Source organism: Thermobia domestica, chromosome 1 (genome assembly GCF_964235325.1).
Source record: "Thermobia domestica chromosome 1, izTheDome1.hap1.1, whole genome shotgun sequence".
NCBI lineage: Eukaryota > Metazoa > Arthropoda > Insecta > Zygentoma > Lepismatidae > Thermobia > Thermobia domestica.
This window is the reverse complement of record NC_137454.1, coordinates 224743078-224763750: the sequence shown is the minus strand read 5'-3', so window position 1 is coordinate 224763750 and position 20673 is coordinate 224743078. Positions and strand designations below refer to the sequence as shown.

Genomic DNA, 20673 nt, shown 5'->3' with positions numbered 1-20673 from the left:
TGTTCATCGTTCGATAAATTTTAGTGCGAGTTGTAAAATTTAGACACAAGCAACACTAAATCATGGGTAAAAGTAGAGGGGAACGCGGATGGACGTCGTTCCCCCACTTCCAAAAATATATATGACTCCCCCACTTCCTAAAATAATTACAATGGGCAAAGATAGGGACGGGGGACGCTGTGACGCCATGTGACCTCTTCCTTTTCATATTCACTTTTACCTCTGCACTAAATGAGAAACGTTTACTAAATTAGTAGCTCTATTTTCTTCTTCTTCTTCTTCTTTCTTACATTTTAAAAATATACGTGTATAGTGGATGACTGGTTATATAATGTAGAAATGCACAATATTCGAAGCTAAATTCTATTTAGATAGATTATTTTTCAAATTTTGAAATTTGTCTTCTTTCTTTAATCGTTATTTTCAAAATTGTATAAAAAATGTGTGGAATTTACTGCGGAAAACACCTCTGAGTGTGGATCAAATCGTTACTGAAGGGGTGAATTGGCGTAACTCGAAAAAATAATCGTGATTTGGGTTATATGACTACCACCCGTCTTTATTTAACTTGCTCTATCAACCATACTTCATAGCTGAGTTTTCTATATATTAAAGGAGATATGACTTTTCTGAAAATGGCGTGCCTTCAAACGAGTAGCACAGTATAACATTGAACAAGAAATTTCAACTCGGTCTTTTTAAAATTATATATACAAGCTTGGCCCCTTTACCGACGAAAAATGTTTTCGTAGGTCGCACTCTTTTTTTTTTTTAACCTGAGCTAGCTTCGATGTTAATTTCGGTCGTCAAATGTTGCTCGAGTTTGGTTAGAGAGCGCTCACTTTCCTTTCAAGATAGCTCATTATTATTATTATTATTATTATTATTATTATTATTATTATTATTATTATTGAAAAAGCATGAGGGCAAGTTGAGTTTTGATGAATAAATATACATTTTCAACGTAAAATTCTGCCTAATATTACGTTCACTTGTACAAATAATGTATCTTGCAATCTTTTTTTTATAGATGGGAATCACTATATTGAACCACTACACCACTCATGAGCAAGAGTTAAGCTGAGCTTCTCTGAAAAGTTAGTTTACTTAACTGGTCGAATACGTGAACAAATAAAATATGTAATGCTTTCGTTGTAATAATTGGATAGATAGCCGAATTCAACATAGAGCCTTGAATACTACCTATCCAACGGTATTGTCCTTCGAGCGAAATACATTATGGAAGATAAATTGTGTGTGGAGGTGGACGGAATGGACAAAGCTGGGTCATGGTGAACATCTTGTTCTTGGGGCCGCTTTTATGGAAAACACTGCAGAGCGCAGAGGCAGGACAATAAACTTTATCGGTGTAACATCTAGCACCAATACTTCTCCTCCCTCTTTCTCTCTCTCCTTGACAGTCAAATATTGTATGTTACCGTCGTGTGCAAGAGAATATTTTGTTTTCTTTTAACTATTCAATTCAGAGACAACTCTACATGTTTCCCTTATATTTTTATTTACAAGATTAGAGGGAAAGAGCACGATACGTACTTTCTATACACAGATTCTGTATACGTTAATCTCTATATAAATTCTATGAAGTAGGGTACCGACGAAAATCGCCTCCTTCTCCAAACATACCACGGCGCAGAAGAAGCTATTTTCCAAACTTTTAACTCAATACACAAATAAACAGTTAAATATCGGATTATCACAAACTGCTATTGAAAAAATGTTATTAAACATTTTATTATATATACAAATATAGAGTTATATATATGAGTCACTACTCTCACTAGTAAGGAAGATGTAATACTCCAGTTTTCACTAGAACATTCCAGATTTTGTTTACATTTCTGATTTCTTTGTTTACAATGCTTTGTGTTATTTTCATTCTATTCAGTTTCATGTTTATTTGATCACGTTTCTGTTAATTACGTGCAATTGACAAGATTAACCTGGAAATTTATGCCATCTCTTCGAATCTGGAAACGAAAACAAAGATATTTAAATTACAACAAATGTATTTTATAGACTATATTATTACATGAAAGAAAATTGAACAGAAGAGCACATTATTATTAAAAGCATCAATTTAAAGTTTCATTAGATAATCATATCAAAACCAGTTGGAATTATTTCTAAAATCAAACGAAAACTTCTACGACGAAGACACAAGCAAAACAATTTACTACAATAAGCATACGTTTAATACGTTTAGGAAGATGATAAACTTACCAGCTATGTGTGTCTCTAAGTTACCAGCAACCAACCAGGTTCTCACATTAACAAATTCTGATTGCAATATTATCTACTAAATTATAAGACAATAATATGTATACACCTTACTGATCGTAGGTTTACGTATGCATCGCTGGCATCAGAATCGGTTTCCTGTTGACAAACATCGACGTCACCTATAGATCAACAACACGTAGTATGTATAGTTGAAGTTACATTTTACATGCCCTATGCATTTATAATTAGTAATATATGTTCTAGTTTTCAGTATTTGGACTGTATTGAATGTCAGTACATGTGCAACACTCACCTTTGCCTTTTTTTTTTTTTTTTTAATTTTATTCTGTTGGCAAATACGAAGAAAGAGTATATTTTAAAGTTATATCCAAACATAAGAAATGAAATATTTACATGAGTTATGTTTGAATCAATTTTCATGATTCAAACGCCAAAAATGTGAGATTTCGTTCATTCTTTCTTAGAATGTTCAACAACATATTAAAAATAATGTTTTCCACATTTATTTACGCCAAATTCCTTTCTACCTATCCTACATGTGCCCTTAAACCGTCGTTAAAACTGTAGCTATTTTTATCATGTATTTTTTTTTTTTTTTTAAGTAAAACGTTTTGGAGTTCCAAGTGAGATGAGACGTTGCCCCGAAACGGGCGTTCATGTTAGTGAAGGTTGCATTGAAATTCGTCCAAAAGTTATTTAATTAATTATTGCCATTCAACCATATATGCGCCATTATTCAAAGTTTCATACTAGTGTCAAATACCCGCTTCGATGGGTTAAAATAATAAAAAAAATTTAGTAATATGTTCCGTTAGTCAGTCGCTTTTTACTATTACTGAAGCGCTGTCTGATATCGGTCATTTTCGATCATTTATATATATATATATATATATATATATATATATATATATATATATATATATATATATATATATATATATATATATATATATATATATATATATATATACCCCTTCCCCAGTTGGGGTACTGAATTTGGATTTAAACGGCATCGGAAGTGTCACCTCAACGACAAAGAAATATATGGATTCAGCACTAATATCGGTTATTTTCAATCATTTATATATATATATATCTCGGCCCTCTTCCACGTTGCGGGGCTGAATTTCGATTTGAACGGCATCGGAAATATCACTGCACATCTCAGCGACTCCGAAAACTATGAATTCGACACTAATATCGGTCATTTTGGATCATATATATATCCATCCCTCCTCTTCCTCCCCTAAGTTGCACCGTCAAAGTGAAATGATAAAAACCATCCCAGGCCCGAAACTACCGTAATTCTATGTGAAAAATTTGATCGAGATCGGTCGGGTGCTTCAAGAGTTATTAAATCACAAACATAGTCACTGTCATTTTTATTTATGTAGATTATTCGACCGGTAGAATGTATTAGCCTAATAGCCTAATAGATGGCACAATACGAAATAATGTTAAATTAACGGAAAGTTGCCAACAGGGGTTTGGACACATTTTTCTAGGGCGTTGACAAAAGGCAAATTAGTTTCATGTGCATAAAATTACATTACGTAAACTTTATAATATTTTAGATTGCTTTTAAGATACATATATTACTATTAATTCTCTGTATCGTTTATTTGAAGTTGTTATACATATTTGTAGATGTATCGCATTGTTAGTATACTTACCATGTGCCGAGGATTACCGCGATCACGAAGGCGGTTCCTCCGGAGTGTGAAGTCTAATCATTGCACTTTGATGGACTGACCTCCGCACTTCCTCTAACGTAGGTAGCTGGGCATATAATTTTTGGCAGTGGGGGCTGTGTAATTTCACAGCCCCTGAAAATTAAAGAATTAAAATTTTCATATTAATAGTCTTTTGTCTCCTCTCGATTCTCAAAGAATTCTTTCGTCTGGATTTTTGGAAAGCTAATTTCATTTCGTCTAGTTTTGTAAATTTAAGTACAGAATTTATGCCTTCGTCTTTTTTTTTTCCATCTAGAACAGCCTTTCCCAACCGGTGTGCCGCGGCACAGTGGTGTGCCGCGAATGGGTCGCTGGTGTGCCGCGAGGAAATCGGAACAAAATTATTAATTCTATAGCAATCAAATTGCAAGACATACAGAAAAATGTATATTTGTATTTCAAATTACTACTATGAATCTAAAATTTAAAGTTTCATACTGTGTTACTTTTCTGTAGAACATTTTTCTGTACATTTCTAATTTTGAAAAAAAAAGTATTTGTTATCATTGTTATGACCATTATTGCTTCTTTATTGTTGCAGACTATTTCGTAACTTGAAATTTTAAAATATTATTCAATCCTTCCGGCAAAGTAAACATGCATACGAATTACCTATATTTGTGTTTTAAAAGTAAAAGAGATTCGTTTGTTCGTTCGTTATTTAGTGATCCTCCTTCTTAATGAAAGGTTGGATACAGTTTTCGAAAAAAAAAGTGTATTTTTAACAACTTGAGCCCTATATCTGATTGTAATTGTTTTCTATTTTTAAATTAAAATGAAAAATAAGCATAATGATTTACCACGGGGAAAAAAACAGTGTATAACAAAATACTTTGGTTTGAGTAATATTTACCTGTACCTTGGGCAGAAAGTACTCATACATGTGCACTATACTTAGTAGAATGTTCATTTCATATTAACAAAAGAATGTTTTTAATATATGTAAGTGATTATTATGGGATAGTTGTTGATATGGACATGTTTTATGGTTACCTAGTCAGTGAGTTTGTGTACTTAACAGTTTTAAGAAAAGGATATTATAAGTTATATCAAATAATAAACCAGTTTAGCACCGTTTATAGACGTTGTCTTTTTTATTAAAAAGGTGAGATTAATGGTACATAATTATCAAAGCTAATATTTTCATGCCAAAGAAATACTACCACTTCGAATTTTTATTTCAGCAAACGAACCAGGTTTACGACTATCATTTTGATAAGTCGTTATAAAAATTTTGGTTTACCTCACCCGGGACTTTGTAAATTCAATTCCCGAAGAAGAGTAAGGTTGAATTTACTTTTATACTACAGTTAATGAATACGAACTTAACCATATTGCGAAGTGGTAAAGTAATCATAAGAAAAATGGACAACGAAACAATGCAGCAGGAATCAAATACTAGTGACAAAGGTGAAACTAGTGTAACACCAGGATTGACATCGGAGGATCGAATCTTGTTAGCTTTACAGCGACAAATGATGCAGATGTCTACCGAGATAAAGCAGACCATGGAACAGAAGTTCAACGAATCTAACACGACCATGGAACAGAAGTTCAACGAATCTAACACGACCATGGAACAGAAGTTCAACGAAGCTAACAAACAAAATGAAGAATTAAGTAGACGAATGGAACAGAAGTTTGACGAAGCTAACAAGACCATGGAACAGAAGTTCAACGAATCTAACAAGACCATGGAACAGAAGATAGAACTGAGGTTTGACGAAGCTAACAAGCAATATGAAGAATTAAGTAGACGGATAGAACGGATAGAACAGAAATCAGATGAAACGAAACAGACAATTGTCCAGGTGGTGAACGACATATCCTCACAGTTCGAGGAAAAGTTAAAAAGGATATCCGATGATTGTCAAGAAAAGCACAATCACCAAAACCAAGAAATTAGTGCTGTAAAAAAAGATTTAGAAGTAATAGAATCTTCCATTAAACAGCAAAAGATCCAGGTCAGCAACAATTCTAATAACATACGTGTAAATACACAGTTGTTAGCTACTATTCAGGAAGAGATTAGAACGTTACAGGCTAAAGACAACATTTACCGTAATAACTTGGGTAGTGATCGCTTTGAGTTGCCCCACTCACCAGAGATGAACTCGCCTTCGCCGGGGTCTGATGAGGATATTATACTAGAAGAAAGTTGTCCGAAGAGTACTGATGAGCGAAACGTAGATGGTGCGACGACACAGCACGTCATGGATAGGAACTATCACTCAACAAGAACAAGGAATGAGAAAAAGAAGGTAAAATTAAGTGTTAAGATGAGTGAAATTAGAGCTATGAGCAAATTCAGTGGTAAGTGTAATGAGAATGCTACTTCTTTCTTAGAGAAATTCCAAGACGAATGCAATATAATGTGTATAGATCGATCACAATATATGAAATTAATACCCCATGTATTACTCCCACCTTGTTCCTTATGGTTTAAAGCAATACGTGATCACATTAGTACATATGAGGAATTCAAAGCGGCATTGATCGCAAATTATGAAAATGACTTTTTGCTGGCAAATAGAGATGCCACCCTGAGAAATCAACACTTCAATCCTCGATTGCATAAATCTGTTGTAGAGTTTGTTGTAAATGTCTACAACGAATTAAAGGTCTTTAATCCTTTGCAATCGGAATCGAGAATAATAGCATCGATTCGAAATTTGCTTCCATTTAAATTGCAACAGATCTTATTTTCCACACAGTGTATGAGTTTCAGCCATTTATTGATGCTTGTCCAATGCTACGAAACTCAATACCATGCCATGAATCCACAATCAGGAATGGGTAAAAATAAGAATAATTCAGATCATTTGGTGCCTGTTCGGAATTTAAATATCCGAAGTGTGAATAATACGGAACATAACCTAAGCCGAGTATACTCTAGCAATCAAAATGAGCAAAATAGACAAGGTTATGTAGGGAATCCGCCTAACCTAATTAATCGTAGCAATTCATATGTTAGACCATATAGTCAAAATAGGTTTAAAAATAGACGTAATGTATGGCGAAATTCCAGGAATACAGCGAACTATGTGGATAGACGTAATTGGAGATCAAGAGATGGCACTTCATATCAAAATCAAAATCACGATGAAAGACATGTACAACATAATGTAGAACCTAATCATGATTGTGCGGTACAATGCACTTTATTAGATTCATATGCAAGTACGAATGTAACATGATTACCGTCAATGAAATTAGGTTAAACCCATATTAGTTATAGATTCTTGTGAATTTTCATTTTAAAGTTTATGTGTTAATATCAATAATGAAAACGATTCTTAAAAATACTTGAAATGCTTAAATAGAGTTTTAAGTAGACTGGAAAATTGATTTTCAAATGATTTTTATTCTTTCTTGTTAATGTGAAGAATCATAATTCGATTCATAAATGATTAAAAGCAAAGATTATTTATATTAGATTGATTTGTGTTGAAAACTTAATTGTCAAAGATTATGTTAAGTAGAAGATCTATTCTATAAAACTAATTATTCAACGACTACCTTGAATGAAATTCTTCTTTATTATAACATCTTAGTGCTACGATGTATACCTTTAAATGCAACATCTGACTTATTTGTTATTTAATGCGCCCTTAAAGATTAATATTATTTGTAACCCACGTTTGTCCTTTACATTCTTTGAAATAGTACCTTTCATCGATTAATTAAATAAGCGACGATATTTTTAATAAGAAAATGTAATAATAATATAATGGATAATAATGAAATAAATATAATTAATGTAATTAAAGATAAATATTGATGAAATGAAAGATTTGTTATGAATGTATTTATATATTAATGTATATGTGAAATGTAATGAATAGATATACAAGGTGCGATCAAAATATGATGGACATATGTAATGTAAGAACACTAATGTAAACGGACCAGTGGTTCTTGAAGATAAAAGCCAAGCCAATTCATGACTTTTATATTCAGTCCCTTTGTCGAGCGACATTTTTATATAACAAAATACTTTGGTTTGAGTAATATTTACCTGTACCTTGGGCAGAAAGTACTCATACATGTGCACTATACTTAGTAGAATGTTCATTTCATATTAACAAAAGAATGTTTTTAATATATGTAAGTGATTATTATGGGATAGTTGTTGATATGGACATGTTTTATGGTTACCTAGTCAGTGAGTTTGTGTACTTAACAGTTTTAAGAAAAGGATATTATAAGTTATATCAAATAATAAACCAGTTTAGCACCGTTTATAGACGTTGTCTTTTTTATTAAAAAGGTGAGATTAATGGTACATAATTATCAAAGCTAATATTTTCATGCCAAAGAAATACTACCACTTCGAATTTTTATTTCAGCAAACGAACCAGGTTTACGACTATCATTTTGATAAGTCGTTATAAGTGGTCTAGCTTTCTTCTCTGTGAGAAGGATGTCAGTAATCAGAAAAAAATACTACAGTATTTTACATTTTCAAATAATAATAATAATAATAATAATAATAATAATAATAATAATAATAATAATAATAATCATAATAATAATAATAATAATAATAATAATAATAATAATAATAATAATAATAATATGTGTGCCGCGAGAATTCAAGTTACTCTGAAGTGTGCCGCAAGTTGAAAAAGGTTGGGAAACGCTGATCTAGAAGTTATCAGAATCCTACCACACCACGAGAGATCCACGAAAGGTATGATATAACATTTAAAACCTATTTATTATGGGAATATATTGTATAACGACTTGCGTATAATTTAAACGTGTAAATGCTATTCATATATCAGCTCAATCGCCATATTAATTTATAGATTTTATCCTATGGATCATGTAACGCTAAAACAGAGTTTGATATCTAAAGACTTACGTGAAATAGTGTTACCCACAAGACTCGAGAAATTTCTCGTCTCGTCTTGCTTCTCGTCTCGGAAACGAGAATAAAACTGACATATTTCTTTTCTCGTTTACAACACTAAGGATTTGAATCGGAAGGGGGACACATGGCGTCAGGCCGTCCGCCGTGCCTATCTTTGCCCATTGTATTTTGTAGGAAGTGGTTGAATGTCATAGATATTTTTTGGAAGTAGGGGAACGGCATCTTTCTGCGTTCCCCATCACTTTTACTCCGATTTAAATGAGTAATTAAGGTACTTAGGTATATTTTTAGATACTAAACTCCATGCAGCACATCGTGGCCAGAACATAAGAACAGAAAAGGGGAGGGGGAGAGAGTCTTGGAGGCTAACTTGAGTTTACCTCACATTATTATTATTTAGTATTCTACCTTTTGATAGGATCTTGGAATAATTAGTTTTTTTCTTTTTTTCTTTCTTTTTTAGGCTTGGTCCTAGAAATGTTTCTTCCACGTTTCTCGATCTTCAGTTTCTTCTTTTAATTCCCAATATTTTCTTCTATTCTTCAAATCATTGATCATTTGTGTTCTTCTTCTTCCTATTCCTCGCTTGCCTTCCATTTTTCCTTCTATGGAAGTATGAAGAAAACAATTTCTTCACAAGGTGTGTCCAATCCAATTTGCCTTTTTACAAAGAATGCTGGATGAAAGCGTTCTCTTCTCTCCTATCCTTTTAAAAACATCCTCGTTTGTTAGTCTATCTGTCCATTTTATCTTTTCCCTCTTCTTCCAAAACCACATTTCGAAGCTCTCTAATATTTCTTCTGTAACTTTCGTAATGTTCAAATCTCTGAACCACATAGTCCCATACACCATACATAGCACTTAACCAACTTTTTAGTCCAGTATTAAGCTTGCAAGTTAAGAGTGATCTTTTCTTGTTGAACGCTTCTTTGGCGATGGCAATTCTTCACCTGATCTCTTTGGTGCAGTAACGGTCTGTTGTCAAAATACTTCCCAAATATTTGAAATTATCGACTACAAGTTTTCTTTTGTTTTACTCTGACCCATAAAGGCGTGTTTTTTACAGGATATTCTCATGACCTTCGATTTTCCGATGTTGCTTTCCATTCCATATAGTTTTCCGATGTCAACTATTTTGCTAATCATCTCCAATAGTCCTTCTTCCGTTCTAGATATAATTACCGTACCTGATCATCTTAATATCTTGTCAATCTTGGAATTTCCAATTCCCATTAATGCTTCCTTCATTATGGACTGCTTTTCCGAACATATATTTATGTAAACAAATCACTAAAAGTTTTAGGAGAGCTGAACTCTGGCCAACATCTAGCCACGAGCCTGCCGTGCAGTTGATCCAGTGTTCTCAAGAACAGTGTTTCTCAGCCCTTGTGAGGTTGCGACCAATCAAATTTTCCAAAATAATGCCTTCGGCCCACCACAAAAAAATTACAATTGAGTTTCAATGTAACGTTTGAGAAATTTATTAGAATGAACAACGAAAATTGTGTTCAACAACAGAAACTTTTAAATGTAATAAAATATCTATTATTACCAACTATTTGTGTGTTATTCTGTATTATACATTAAATATCAGTTATAAAGTAACTAAGAAGTTTAAAAAAAAGTCTTATAAAATAGAAGAAAAGGATAATACGTAATATATTCCGTACAGGTTGAATCATAGTGTTCTCTAAAAAACTTGCCATCGTTTCAAACAGATTCTGCTCCACATTGCGAAAGTGCATAGCTTCATTGTTTTTAAAATGAAAAATCGTGACTAGAGGGAATAGAGGCTCAGTGAACACGAGCTGTTTCCAACGGTAAAAAGAAAAATAATGTTATAAAATGAGTTTTTATATTCGAAGGGATATTTGTTATACTAGGGTTCAAAAGTGGAAAACTTAAAACAAATATAAAAGCATTATATTTCTCATTCAGCGCCACATTTACAAGAAACATATCTGATTTTGTAGTACAGGTATCGGTATATCATTTTTCAATGGCAACATGCATGCTTTAAACAAGAGCTGTTAAAATTCGAATATCCGAATTGAATTACCAGGAGGCAAATTATTAGAATTATCTTTCGAATACCGAACATTCGAATAATTTTAACACTGCTATCAACTCTCGAAAGACAAGACTGTCATGTTTAGATCTTAGGATGGGGCAGGCTTAGCGTTTCCGTACGTAAAATAAGTCGAAATAGATAAACGAATAAATAAATAAATTGATATAGCATATTGATCTATAAATATTACATTATTGATGGTAGATGTTTGACGGATGCCTATAAGTATTACATTATTTATGGCAGATTATTAGTGGGACTTGTTAAATTTATATTGCATTTCCCTTTTTCACGCTGTGGAGGGTTACTGATAAAGAAAGGATAGTTATAGCTGTAATATTAGAAATTGTCACAGCATTTGCCTTGCGATGGCAGCACCGAAAAACTCAAGAACTTTGTAATTCAAAACGAATACTTTAAACCTTATTAACGAAAATTCAAGGTTTGAATGATCTGTTAATTCCCAATTAAACCCTTACTGAATTATACTGTATCTGTATGATAAATAATATTCTAAATGTTCTTTTGAATCTGACTTTTCTTCTTGAACTGAATTTGCTGTAATTTGAAATAACAATGAAAACTTTAGGCCTTGACTGAATGTGCGATTTTTACCTTTTACCAAGAGTTTATTAGCCTTCTGAATGATGCAGCTTCTTCCCCAAGGAGAAGAGCTATCTCGGCGTTGTTTCGCTTCACTGATACATTGCAACACTGTGCTTTTGTAAACCACGAGTAAGTCTAATGCATATTAAGATTTTTTTTTTTTTAATGCCAGAAAATGCACAACTGCATTAGATGCTGTTTCTCGTAGGCAAATATTCATGGACAAAGACGCTGAAGAGTGAGTGAGTGACTCTTTCCAGGAATACCACTTGTGTCGAGTGACAGATAAGTAAAGTAACCTTGTAGTATACGTGGGTTTTTGTCGAAGAGGACTCCGCCAAAAGTGCAGATGAAGTGCGGACTGTGAAAGGAAAAGTGTCTCATGATTGGAGTGCTTTGAGCGTGTTACTTGTGGTAATACTAGAAATAAAAGTGCTTCGCAATGGATTTAGTGCGTATGGACAACATTTCTGACGCCCATGTTCATCTATATTATTCCGTAAGGAGATTCAGAGATCTTCTTGTCTCAGAACTCCTGCGAAATAAGAAGAATGGAATCTCCAATGGAATTTTGGTATGTATTCATTGTTTTTTTTTTTTTAAATTCCTTTTGTATATAAGGCTGCAAAGAAGTGTAAAGTTGAAGTTAAATTTCATAATAGAAATGCCGCTAAACAGTGGTGTAAGCAGAAATATTTCTTGGATATTTTTTCATTCTTGTATTATATTTTCAGTGAATCTCGGTACATAACTTCTTTGTTTTACTAATCTGTATTTACTCGACTATAAGTGCTTTTTTTATTATTAATTTCTTTTTCTAAACTCATGAGGAACTCTTATAATCGCATAAAAAATCCAAAGGCTTACTGTATTGTATAAGATATTTATAATAAGTCTTTGGATAAACGATAGAAAAATACCGGTATATATCTTTTTATTTCTTTTCTTAAGGTTGTCTATGATTCCAGTTTTCTAGCTTAGTATTTTACTCTCAAAATAAATGTAACACTGCATGTAATATCAAGCATATTTTCTCAGAATGGATAGATGTACCACCGATCTGGAAACTGGTTATTTCTGACAAGTTACTTGTTTTGGAGCCAATGTTGGGAAATTGGTTTGGTAGTTGGGTAAATTTTCTGTAGTGATTTTACAAGGAGTAGCTTGTATCCACATAAGTGAATTATTTAAACTGACACAAATTTTCAGAATGCGTTTACATCATGATAATATTGTAACATGACTTCCCATAATGTTAGAAGAACTCTTTATGAGAAATCAGAAGAATAATTGGATGTATTGTAAGGATAAATCATATATTTTGCAATGTTCTTGTATACAATATACGTATATGTATTACAGTAAAATGAAAGCAAATTAACATTCGAAGTATTGGACTGTCTGCAGCCATCTTCCTGTGTGTTTCCCTATTCCACATTGTTAACATGTCTTGTGCTTAGAGGTAAACAAATCAGTCACTGTTGTTTCCTCTCCTGGTGGTTGGTGAAGCATCGTGATTTCAGAAAGTATGGCATGAATTAAAACAGGTAGTAATCCAAAGAGCAATCTCAGGACTATATCTCAGGATGCCAGGTGCAGCTTCAGTTCTATGCCATCAAGTTCCTGCATTTGTTGGTGTAGTTTTGTGTTATCCTGTTGCACCAGAGCGCACTTTCAGTCCACCAATGCAGGATTTTTTTTTTTTTTTTTTTTTTTTTTTTGGCGTAATACAATATACATTCGCTCCAACTGTTCGGAATAAAGTTTGGTATTGATGATACGACCATTCGGAACGAACTCCAAGTAAATTAGCCCCTCGTAGTTTCATTACACACAAAGCATGGTTTTATGCTCGAAACGACCCTGTTTGACGACCAGCTTTGGTAGTTGGCCCTTGCTCAACCACTATTTAGGCACAATCAGATATCCTAAAACACCTACTTCTCGTTGTATGTGGCAATCTGTTTCAGGAAACGCATATCACATGGATTTTCCAGCAGTTGTAGGGACACGTTACTCTTTGGACCTGAGTTGGGGTCAACTCATGTGGCACAATGGGGCAGTTCCTGATAATTTTCCCAACTTCGTAAAGGTGAACACTGCTTGGTCATGCCAAGTTGGTTTGACAGTCATCCGTGTGCTGGTGAATGGCTTTTCCTCAATGGTGTGTCGTGTGACCTCAGAATCTGTTACTTTAGGGCTGCCAAGCCTTGGTTGCACGAGATTACTGAAACCAAAAAGTTGGTGTGCTGTGGTTTACTGTACCTTCTCCTTTCGTATGGCAAATGTTTAGGTTGCTGAGGTGTTATGTCCGAGTTCGAACTTGTAGTGCAAGAGTTCACTATCAGACGTTCTTGAGCACTAATCGTCACTGCCACTAAAAACTGACTGAAGACACTGATAGAATCGTGACCATGTCCGTTTGCTACTCTATTTTTTGGCCCAGTTTGACCTTGTGCTTACGGTCGATCACGCTGTATACATGACCCTGCTGTTTGGGTTGTGGAAATATTCCAAGACTTGTATTAAATTTGTAACGTTAGACGTGTGTCCCTAGGTCATCTCTGTGAAACTTAGTGTAATAATACGTTATTCGTTACTTTTTAGTGCAATGATAAGTAGTTGAGTTGCTTAGATAAATTTCCCACCATGCGTCAAAATGGAAATTTCATTTGCATCAGCTTAATATACTTTACGAAACAATGATTCGTGGCTTCTTGCTGATAGAAGTTCAATATATTTATTTTAGTGTGTTTGTTAGTTGTTTTAATATTTGAATGTTCAGTGACATTTTTCTTGTGTATCCTGAATTACGTTTACGTAAATACACAATTTACTCTTGGAATTTTTTCGGATCATTTTCTCAAAAAAATGACTGAAGTTCGTTCATATTTCATAAATAAATGTTTCATTAATAACCCCAATGTATGGCATAAGTCATTTCTCATGAAAAAGTCCTATAATACGTAACTGTAGCGTAATCTAATTTAGTTTAAGAAATTGGAACAAAATTGAATTAAGTTTAATGTAATGGGCCGTACCTTTAATTCATTATATTCTTACCTATAAACATAGTTCTTCAGAAACCACAGTGTAGGTATTGAATATAGTTGGCGATTATGCATTGAACTCGCTAGGACTCATATTCTTATATTGGAGCTCGCTCTTAAATTCGTCGGAACTCGCGCTCAGACGCGCTCGGGTTCGCTAACCTCAATAACATTCGTGCTCAATCACTGAGCAGCAGTCCCAGACTCGCGAATTTTGATATCTCGTGTGTTTGATTGAGACACCCAATGGTTTGGTATTTGTGTATTGTAGGTATTCGTGTTAAATGTACACATTTTTCCGAGGCATTGGAAAAATTACCTTTCTAGATCTCCTGGCTAACTGAATCTGATTTCCAGTTACAATTCCTAACTTTTAACAACAGCAACAATGCATATAGGACACGCGTTTTACATGATACGATATTAGTTTGTGTACATTAGCGAGTTGTGCTTCTATGTAACCGAAACGTCAGTGCTTGTGCCTTTTGTGTGCGTAACCAATGTCCGAATCATGGTGGAACATGACGTCTGAAATTCTACTTTAGTAATACAAAATAATGTAATAAAGTTCTTCAATATATTCTGCGCCCTCCGCTGATCTAGTTGCTAGCGCACGTGCCTTTGGACACTGGATCGCGGGTTTGATTCCCAGTCAGAGATAATTGAAATTTGAAAGTATTATAGTGATTCGGATTCCACTTTAAAATGAAGGCCCACGTCTCATATAAGCTCGGTGCTGAGAGGGGTGCAATCCATTCTTCTATCTCATATTTTTGGAATATTCGCTGTGTCTCCCTTCTTCTTCTTCTTACTACTACTAGTAATATTAAGTAACACAATATAACATATTATATGTTATAATAATATAACATATAGTATAATATAGCATAAGCTGTAAAGATTTCTAAGTTCCCTAAAATCAATCCGTCCTTGCATATCTAGTCTTTTGAGTTCGCATGTTGCTTATGGAAAAGCTGAAATTTTTTTCTAGTAGATAAAATATTGGGTGGCTCTGCAACGGGAAGCATAAATTTACGCACTGATGTCTGGCTGTAAAACTCATAAATTTACCGTCTTAAGTTCGAAAGACATATTGAGTTTGCAAAATGTCTTTATGTTTGTTCAGATAAATCCTGTTGATAAGCGTTCTCACTACTCAGATTTTTTGTTTCTCGTGAAATATACGCATATGTTGTGGTGTTGGTGTATATATGTAAGTTTGGTCTTAAGAAGATCGAAGCTTCCGTTCTGTTCCCAGTCTTATATCTAATCGATTCGTTTTGTGGAGGAGGAAAAAGAAAAAGAAGTGTAGCAATCGACCGCGGATGGATCTCTGTGTGTGGCTGGAAGATCCTCAGGGACCACGAGAGGCGGTCGAGCGATGAACATATAGGGTAGACAGCGTGCAGTTAAGAGTGGGGGAACTGTCACTGGAAGGTACCTGCTGAATGCAAGAAAGAAATGCTTCCAAGGATTCTGCTGGAATACTAACAAGGCCTAGTATACAAGATAGAGAGACGAAATGGCAGCAAAATTTGCTCTCACTGGTATTAGAATAAAGAATAATGATATGACTTTTTTTTCCCCACTCCTGTTAGTTACCTGCGAACATGTTCTTTCTCTGTTGATACTAGTATCAAAATAAATGAATCTCATAGTGGGTTGTTACTTCCTTCTTTACTACGAGGGATGCTGGGAAGCTTTATCCTTGTCCCTTTCCCATTGTCCAATTTCAATAAATTTTATTTTGTTTTAAAGCTACACGTCTCAATATGTTTGCGACCCAAAATCAAAGCACCGGGACTACTAATAGACCTACTTTTTTGGTGCATGTGAAGAGTGAATATTGTGGGTCAACAAGTGGAACTGAATGATGTTGAAACTAGAGCAGTCATGAAGTTCCTCTTCCTTCAGGAGAAGTCTGCAAAGAACATCCATAATAAGGTACTACAAACAACGGAGAACTATACCCCGTGATATGCCACTGTTAAGAACTGGGCTGTCAAATGTAGAATGTATCCCGCACCTTTTGGCACTGAAGGTAAATCCCGCTCTGGAAGATTCTCCATAGTGATTGTGGCCGAAACAGTTGAAAAGGTACATGAAATAATTCTCTGACAAGTAAACCTTACGTTTGGGTGAATCGAGTTGCTGACCGAGACACATATGAGAAAGTAGTACTAAATGTGGTCAGTATTTCAGTGAAGTTATAGCTGCGAAGCTCCAGGGGTTTAGGAGATACAGCTACCAGAACATCACATGGAAGTACAGAATAGTCTTCATACAGTTGGAGGTAAAAGCTCTCTAAGACCTCTTGCAATGACAAAAGGTGAATAACAAATATATGGGTACATATTAGGACTAGGGGGAAGTCATATAGTAAGGGTATACCTGACGGCGGCCATCTTGAAATTCGCCATTTTGAATTAAGGTTAAGTTTTTAAAATAGGAATAGGGTCATGTGATACATGATTTAAGGCGCAAATTTAATCAGAAGAACAATGGTGACGTTATTTTTTATTTACGCGCAATTGGTAAAAAGTTACAGGGAAATTAAATATTGTTGCAGCATATGTATTAGTCCCTTAGCCCACCTTGTAAATTTTGTGTTAATGATAATAATTAAATAAAAAGCAGGTGTATAAATATTAGGTCTATGGTGAAGTTGCCTTGATGGCGGCCACGTTCAAATTCGCCATTTTGAATCAGCAAAAGCTTTAAACAAAACGCACTGACACCTTATTAATAGCAAATTTTACCATAACTCCAACGGTATAACCATTTTTGCTTTATCATTAACCAGCACAAAATTAAATGGATCGCTCCTTACGACTACTGCTTTGACGGAATTGTTAACGACAAAAAAGTGTCAAGTGTAACTCGATTGCCTTTGTCAGGTGTGCTAACTGTGAGCAGAGCATTTGTGCAAGTCATGCACTCTTTTCTGGACTACATATTGATTGTACTAGTTGAGGACTTTTCTGGAAGAAAGACCCAAGTTCAATTATGACAATTCCACTTTGGTCATTTTTCCTTAAATTAGCAACTTGTTAATGCGATAACAAATGCTGGTTAATGATAAAGCAAAAATGGTTATACCGTTGGATTTATGGTAAAATTTGCTATTAATAAGGTGTCAGTGCGTTTTGTTTAAAGCTTTTGCTGATTCAAAATGGCGAATTTGAACATGGCCGCCATCAAGGCAACTTCACCATAGACCTAATATTTATACACCTGCTTTTTATTTAATTATTATCATTAACACAAAATTTACAAGGTGGGCTAAAGTACTAATACATATGCTGCAACAATATTTAACTTTCCTGTAACTTTTTACCAATTGGGCGTAAATCAAAATTAACGTCACCATTGTTCTTCTGATTAAATTTGCGCCTTAAATCATGTATCACATGACCCTATTCCTATTTTAAAAACTTAACCTTAATTCAAAATGGCGGATTTCAAGATGGCCGCCGTCAGGTATACCCTTACTATATGACTTCCCCCTAGTCCTAATATGTACCCATATATTTGTTATTCACCTTTTGTCATTACAAGAGGTCTTACAGAGCTTATACCTCTAACTGTATGAAGACTATTCTGTACTTCCATGTGATGTTCTGGTAGCTGTATCTCCTAAACCCCTGGAGCTTCGCAGCTATAACTTCACTGAAATACTGACCACATTTAGTACTACTTTCTCATATGTGTCTCAGCCAGCAACTCAATTCACCCAAACGTAAGGTTTACTTGTGAGACTGAGGATTATCCCAAAAAAAGACACATGGACACGGTATTCACTACATACTTACTTGACCGGGGATCGAAACTGTTACCTCACGCACCAGAGTTAAGCACTCTACCACTAAGCTAACATGTCTCCAACAAAGAATATAGAAAGATTCTTCCACAGTAAACGTGTGTTATTTCTTCACCATTATAAATATAAGTGCTATATAATTTATGTATGTAATATTCGTTTTATGGTAATGTGTGTTTCCTAAACAGATAGTTTTAACCAGTGATGTACTTACAAAGGATTTCCGAAATTTAACCCCCTCCCCTTCAACAAGACATAATTTTTAAAAAATCAACATTTACATGTTAAGATTTGTATACAAAAACGATGTGAATTTGGGAGCTTTAAACCCAGGGCCGTCGCGTGGGTTGTAAGCGCCCGGGGCGAGAATTCTCAGGCGCCCCCTCCCCAGTGTGTTATGAGAAACAACCCGAGTTTATTCTGTACTTCTAGATTTAAATATGGAATGTAAGATAAAAAGTTGGTATGTCAATTTTTAAAATTGAATGGCTTGTGTAGTTGTCTGTGAAAAGTTAATGAAAACATTGTTTTGAGTTACTGAAATCGAGTGCTATTCTTGTTTATTTTAATCTTGATATACATAAACATAGTAATAACATAGAATATACAAACAACAATAAAAATATTAAATTCCAAGATTAAAAAAAAATAACTCTTCTCACAGAGGGCTGGAAAGAGTTCCAATTGAATAATCCTAGACGATGTTTGACATTACCGGTAATTTTCAAGTTCAGTATTCTACCAGGAGACCCTCAAGGATCTAATCTAGGTCTCCTGTTTTTTCTTCTTGTTATTAGTGATATTCCTGTGTGTATTACAACTTCTCAAGTTCTTTTTGCCGACGATCTCAAATTATACTCCAAAGTAAGTTCAATTGATGACTGTGTGAGACTTTAACAGGATCCACAGAGAGTTCAAATATGGTGTGATAATAAATTAATCCTTTATGTGTCCAAATGTAAATCTGTATCTTTCACAAGAAAATATAATTAACTTTATCTATACAATAAGTGGCACTTCCTTGTCTACTCCAAATACTATCAAAGATCTAGGAGTTTACATTTGGTAGCAAACTAACCTTTGCTCAACACGTTAACGCAATAACGGGTAGTGCATTTAGAAATCTAGGTGTAAGTTGTAGGATAGAACAGGATTTCAACAAAGAATCAACATTTATAAGGTAATATTTTTCTCATGTGAGGTCAAAATTAGAGTACTGTTGTACTGTTTGGACACCAAATGTCACTAAATATTCTGATGCAATAGAAAATATACAGTTTAATTTTTTTTAGTCCTTGCATACAAAAACACCGGGTTCTACCCAAAGTATGTCCACTATGAAGACTTAGTAACTTTTAGTTTTCAAACATTAGAAAAAAGGAGATGGGTGTTTGAGCTGTTGTTCTTACATAAATTTAAAGGTAAAATTGACTCTCCAGAATTAGTTTTAGAAGTGTTATGTGTCCCAACGGGTAAAACTAGAACAGCAAACACTGGGACATTGTACTGTAGAAAAACAAGAACTAACATATTACATAAGTCTCCTCTGTGGAGAACGTGTGCTTCATACAAGGAAATTATTAGATTTCATGTAGTAGATGTATTTAGTATGTCCGAAAACAAGTTCAAAACAATTGTCAGGCAATAACTTCTGAATAATTATACGACGTACGTATAATAGTGTATGTTAGATAAGTGTACACGACACTATAACTGAGCATTAAGCCTGTTGTGTTGTCCTTATGAAATAAATAAATAAATAAATAAATAAATAAATAAATTTTTACTTAGCCGAGACTTGATCATTATTGAAATATCTGAATTAACATTAAAAAAAAAAAGAAAGAAAAAAAATCATTTACCAACATAATCTGAATTCCTTGAATTTTGTTGATTTGTCGTCCTGGCGCCCCACCTGGTCGCGGCGCTCGGGGCAATTGCCCGGTTGCCCCGCCCACGCCCTGTTTAAAGCCCCTACGTTGATGAAATTCTTCATAGTAAATTGGTTTTAACGGAAGCAATCTGTAAACCTGATAAATACTGTTTCTTTTAAATATTTATATCTTTAAGAAAATAAATGTAGACCTATGCCTGTCAAATTATTTCTGACATTAAATTTTAATTCTTGTATTGTTAAATAAATTCGTGATTAGCCCTAATATTAATCTGTGAAATGGTGTATCATGAGTATTCCTCGTCCGCACAACCTTTAATAAAACGCATTGTTGTATAAATTGCATGGTATAACTACTTTA

At 34.2% G+C, this 20673-nt stretch overlaps 1 protein-coding gene and 1 non-coding gene across 14 annotated transcripts in view; both read left to right on the top strand.

Annotated features, from left to right (window-relative positions):
• Window positions 1-20673, top strand: part of LOC145694314 (uncharacterized) — a 671298-nt gene that overhangs the window by 232606 nt on the left and 418019 nt on the right. For 11 of the 13 annotated variants that reach the window (XM_081770451.1, XM_081770496.1, XM_081770417.1 and 8 more), the window contains exon 2: window positions 11721-12122. The exons of 1 other annotated variant lie outside the window; for it this stretch is intronic. In XM_081770451.1, coding sequence (XP_081626577.1) covers window positions 11991-12122 — 132 coding nt within the window. In that variant the 5' untranslated portion in view covers window positions 11721-11990. The remainder of the gene's footprint in view (window positions 1-11720; window positions 12123-20673) is intronic. One more of the 13 variants, XM_081770407.1, reaches the window with a different exon arrangement.
• On the top strand, window positions 3928-4091 carry LOC145668651 (U1 spliceosomal RNA). The gene has a single exon (XR_014128058.1). It is a non-coding gene; the product is annotated as a U1 spliceosomal RNA (small nuclear RNA).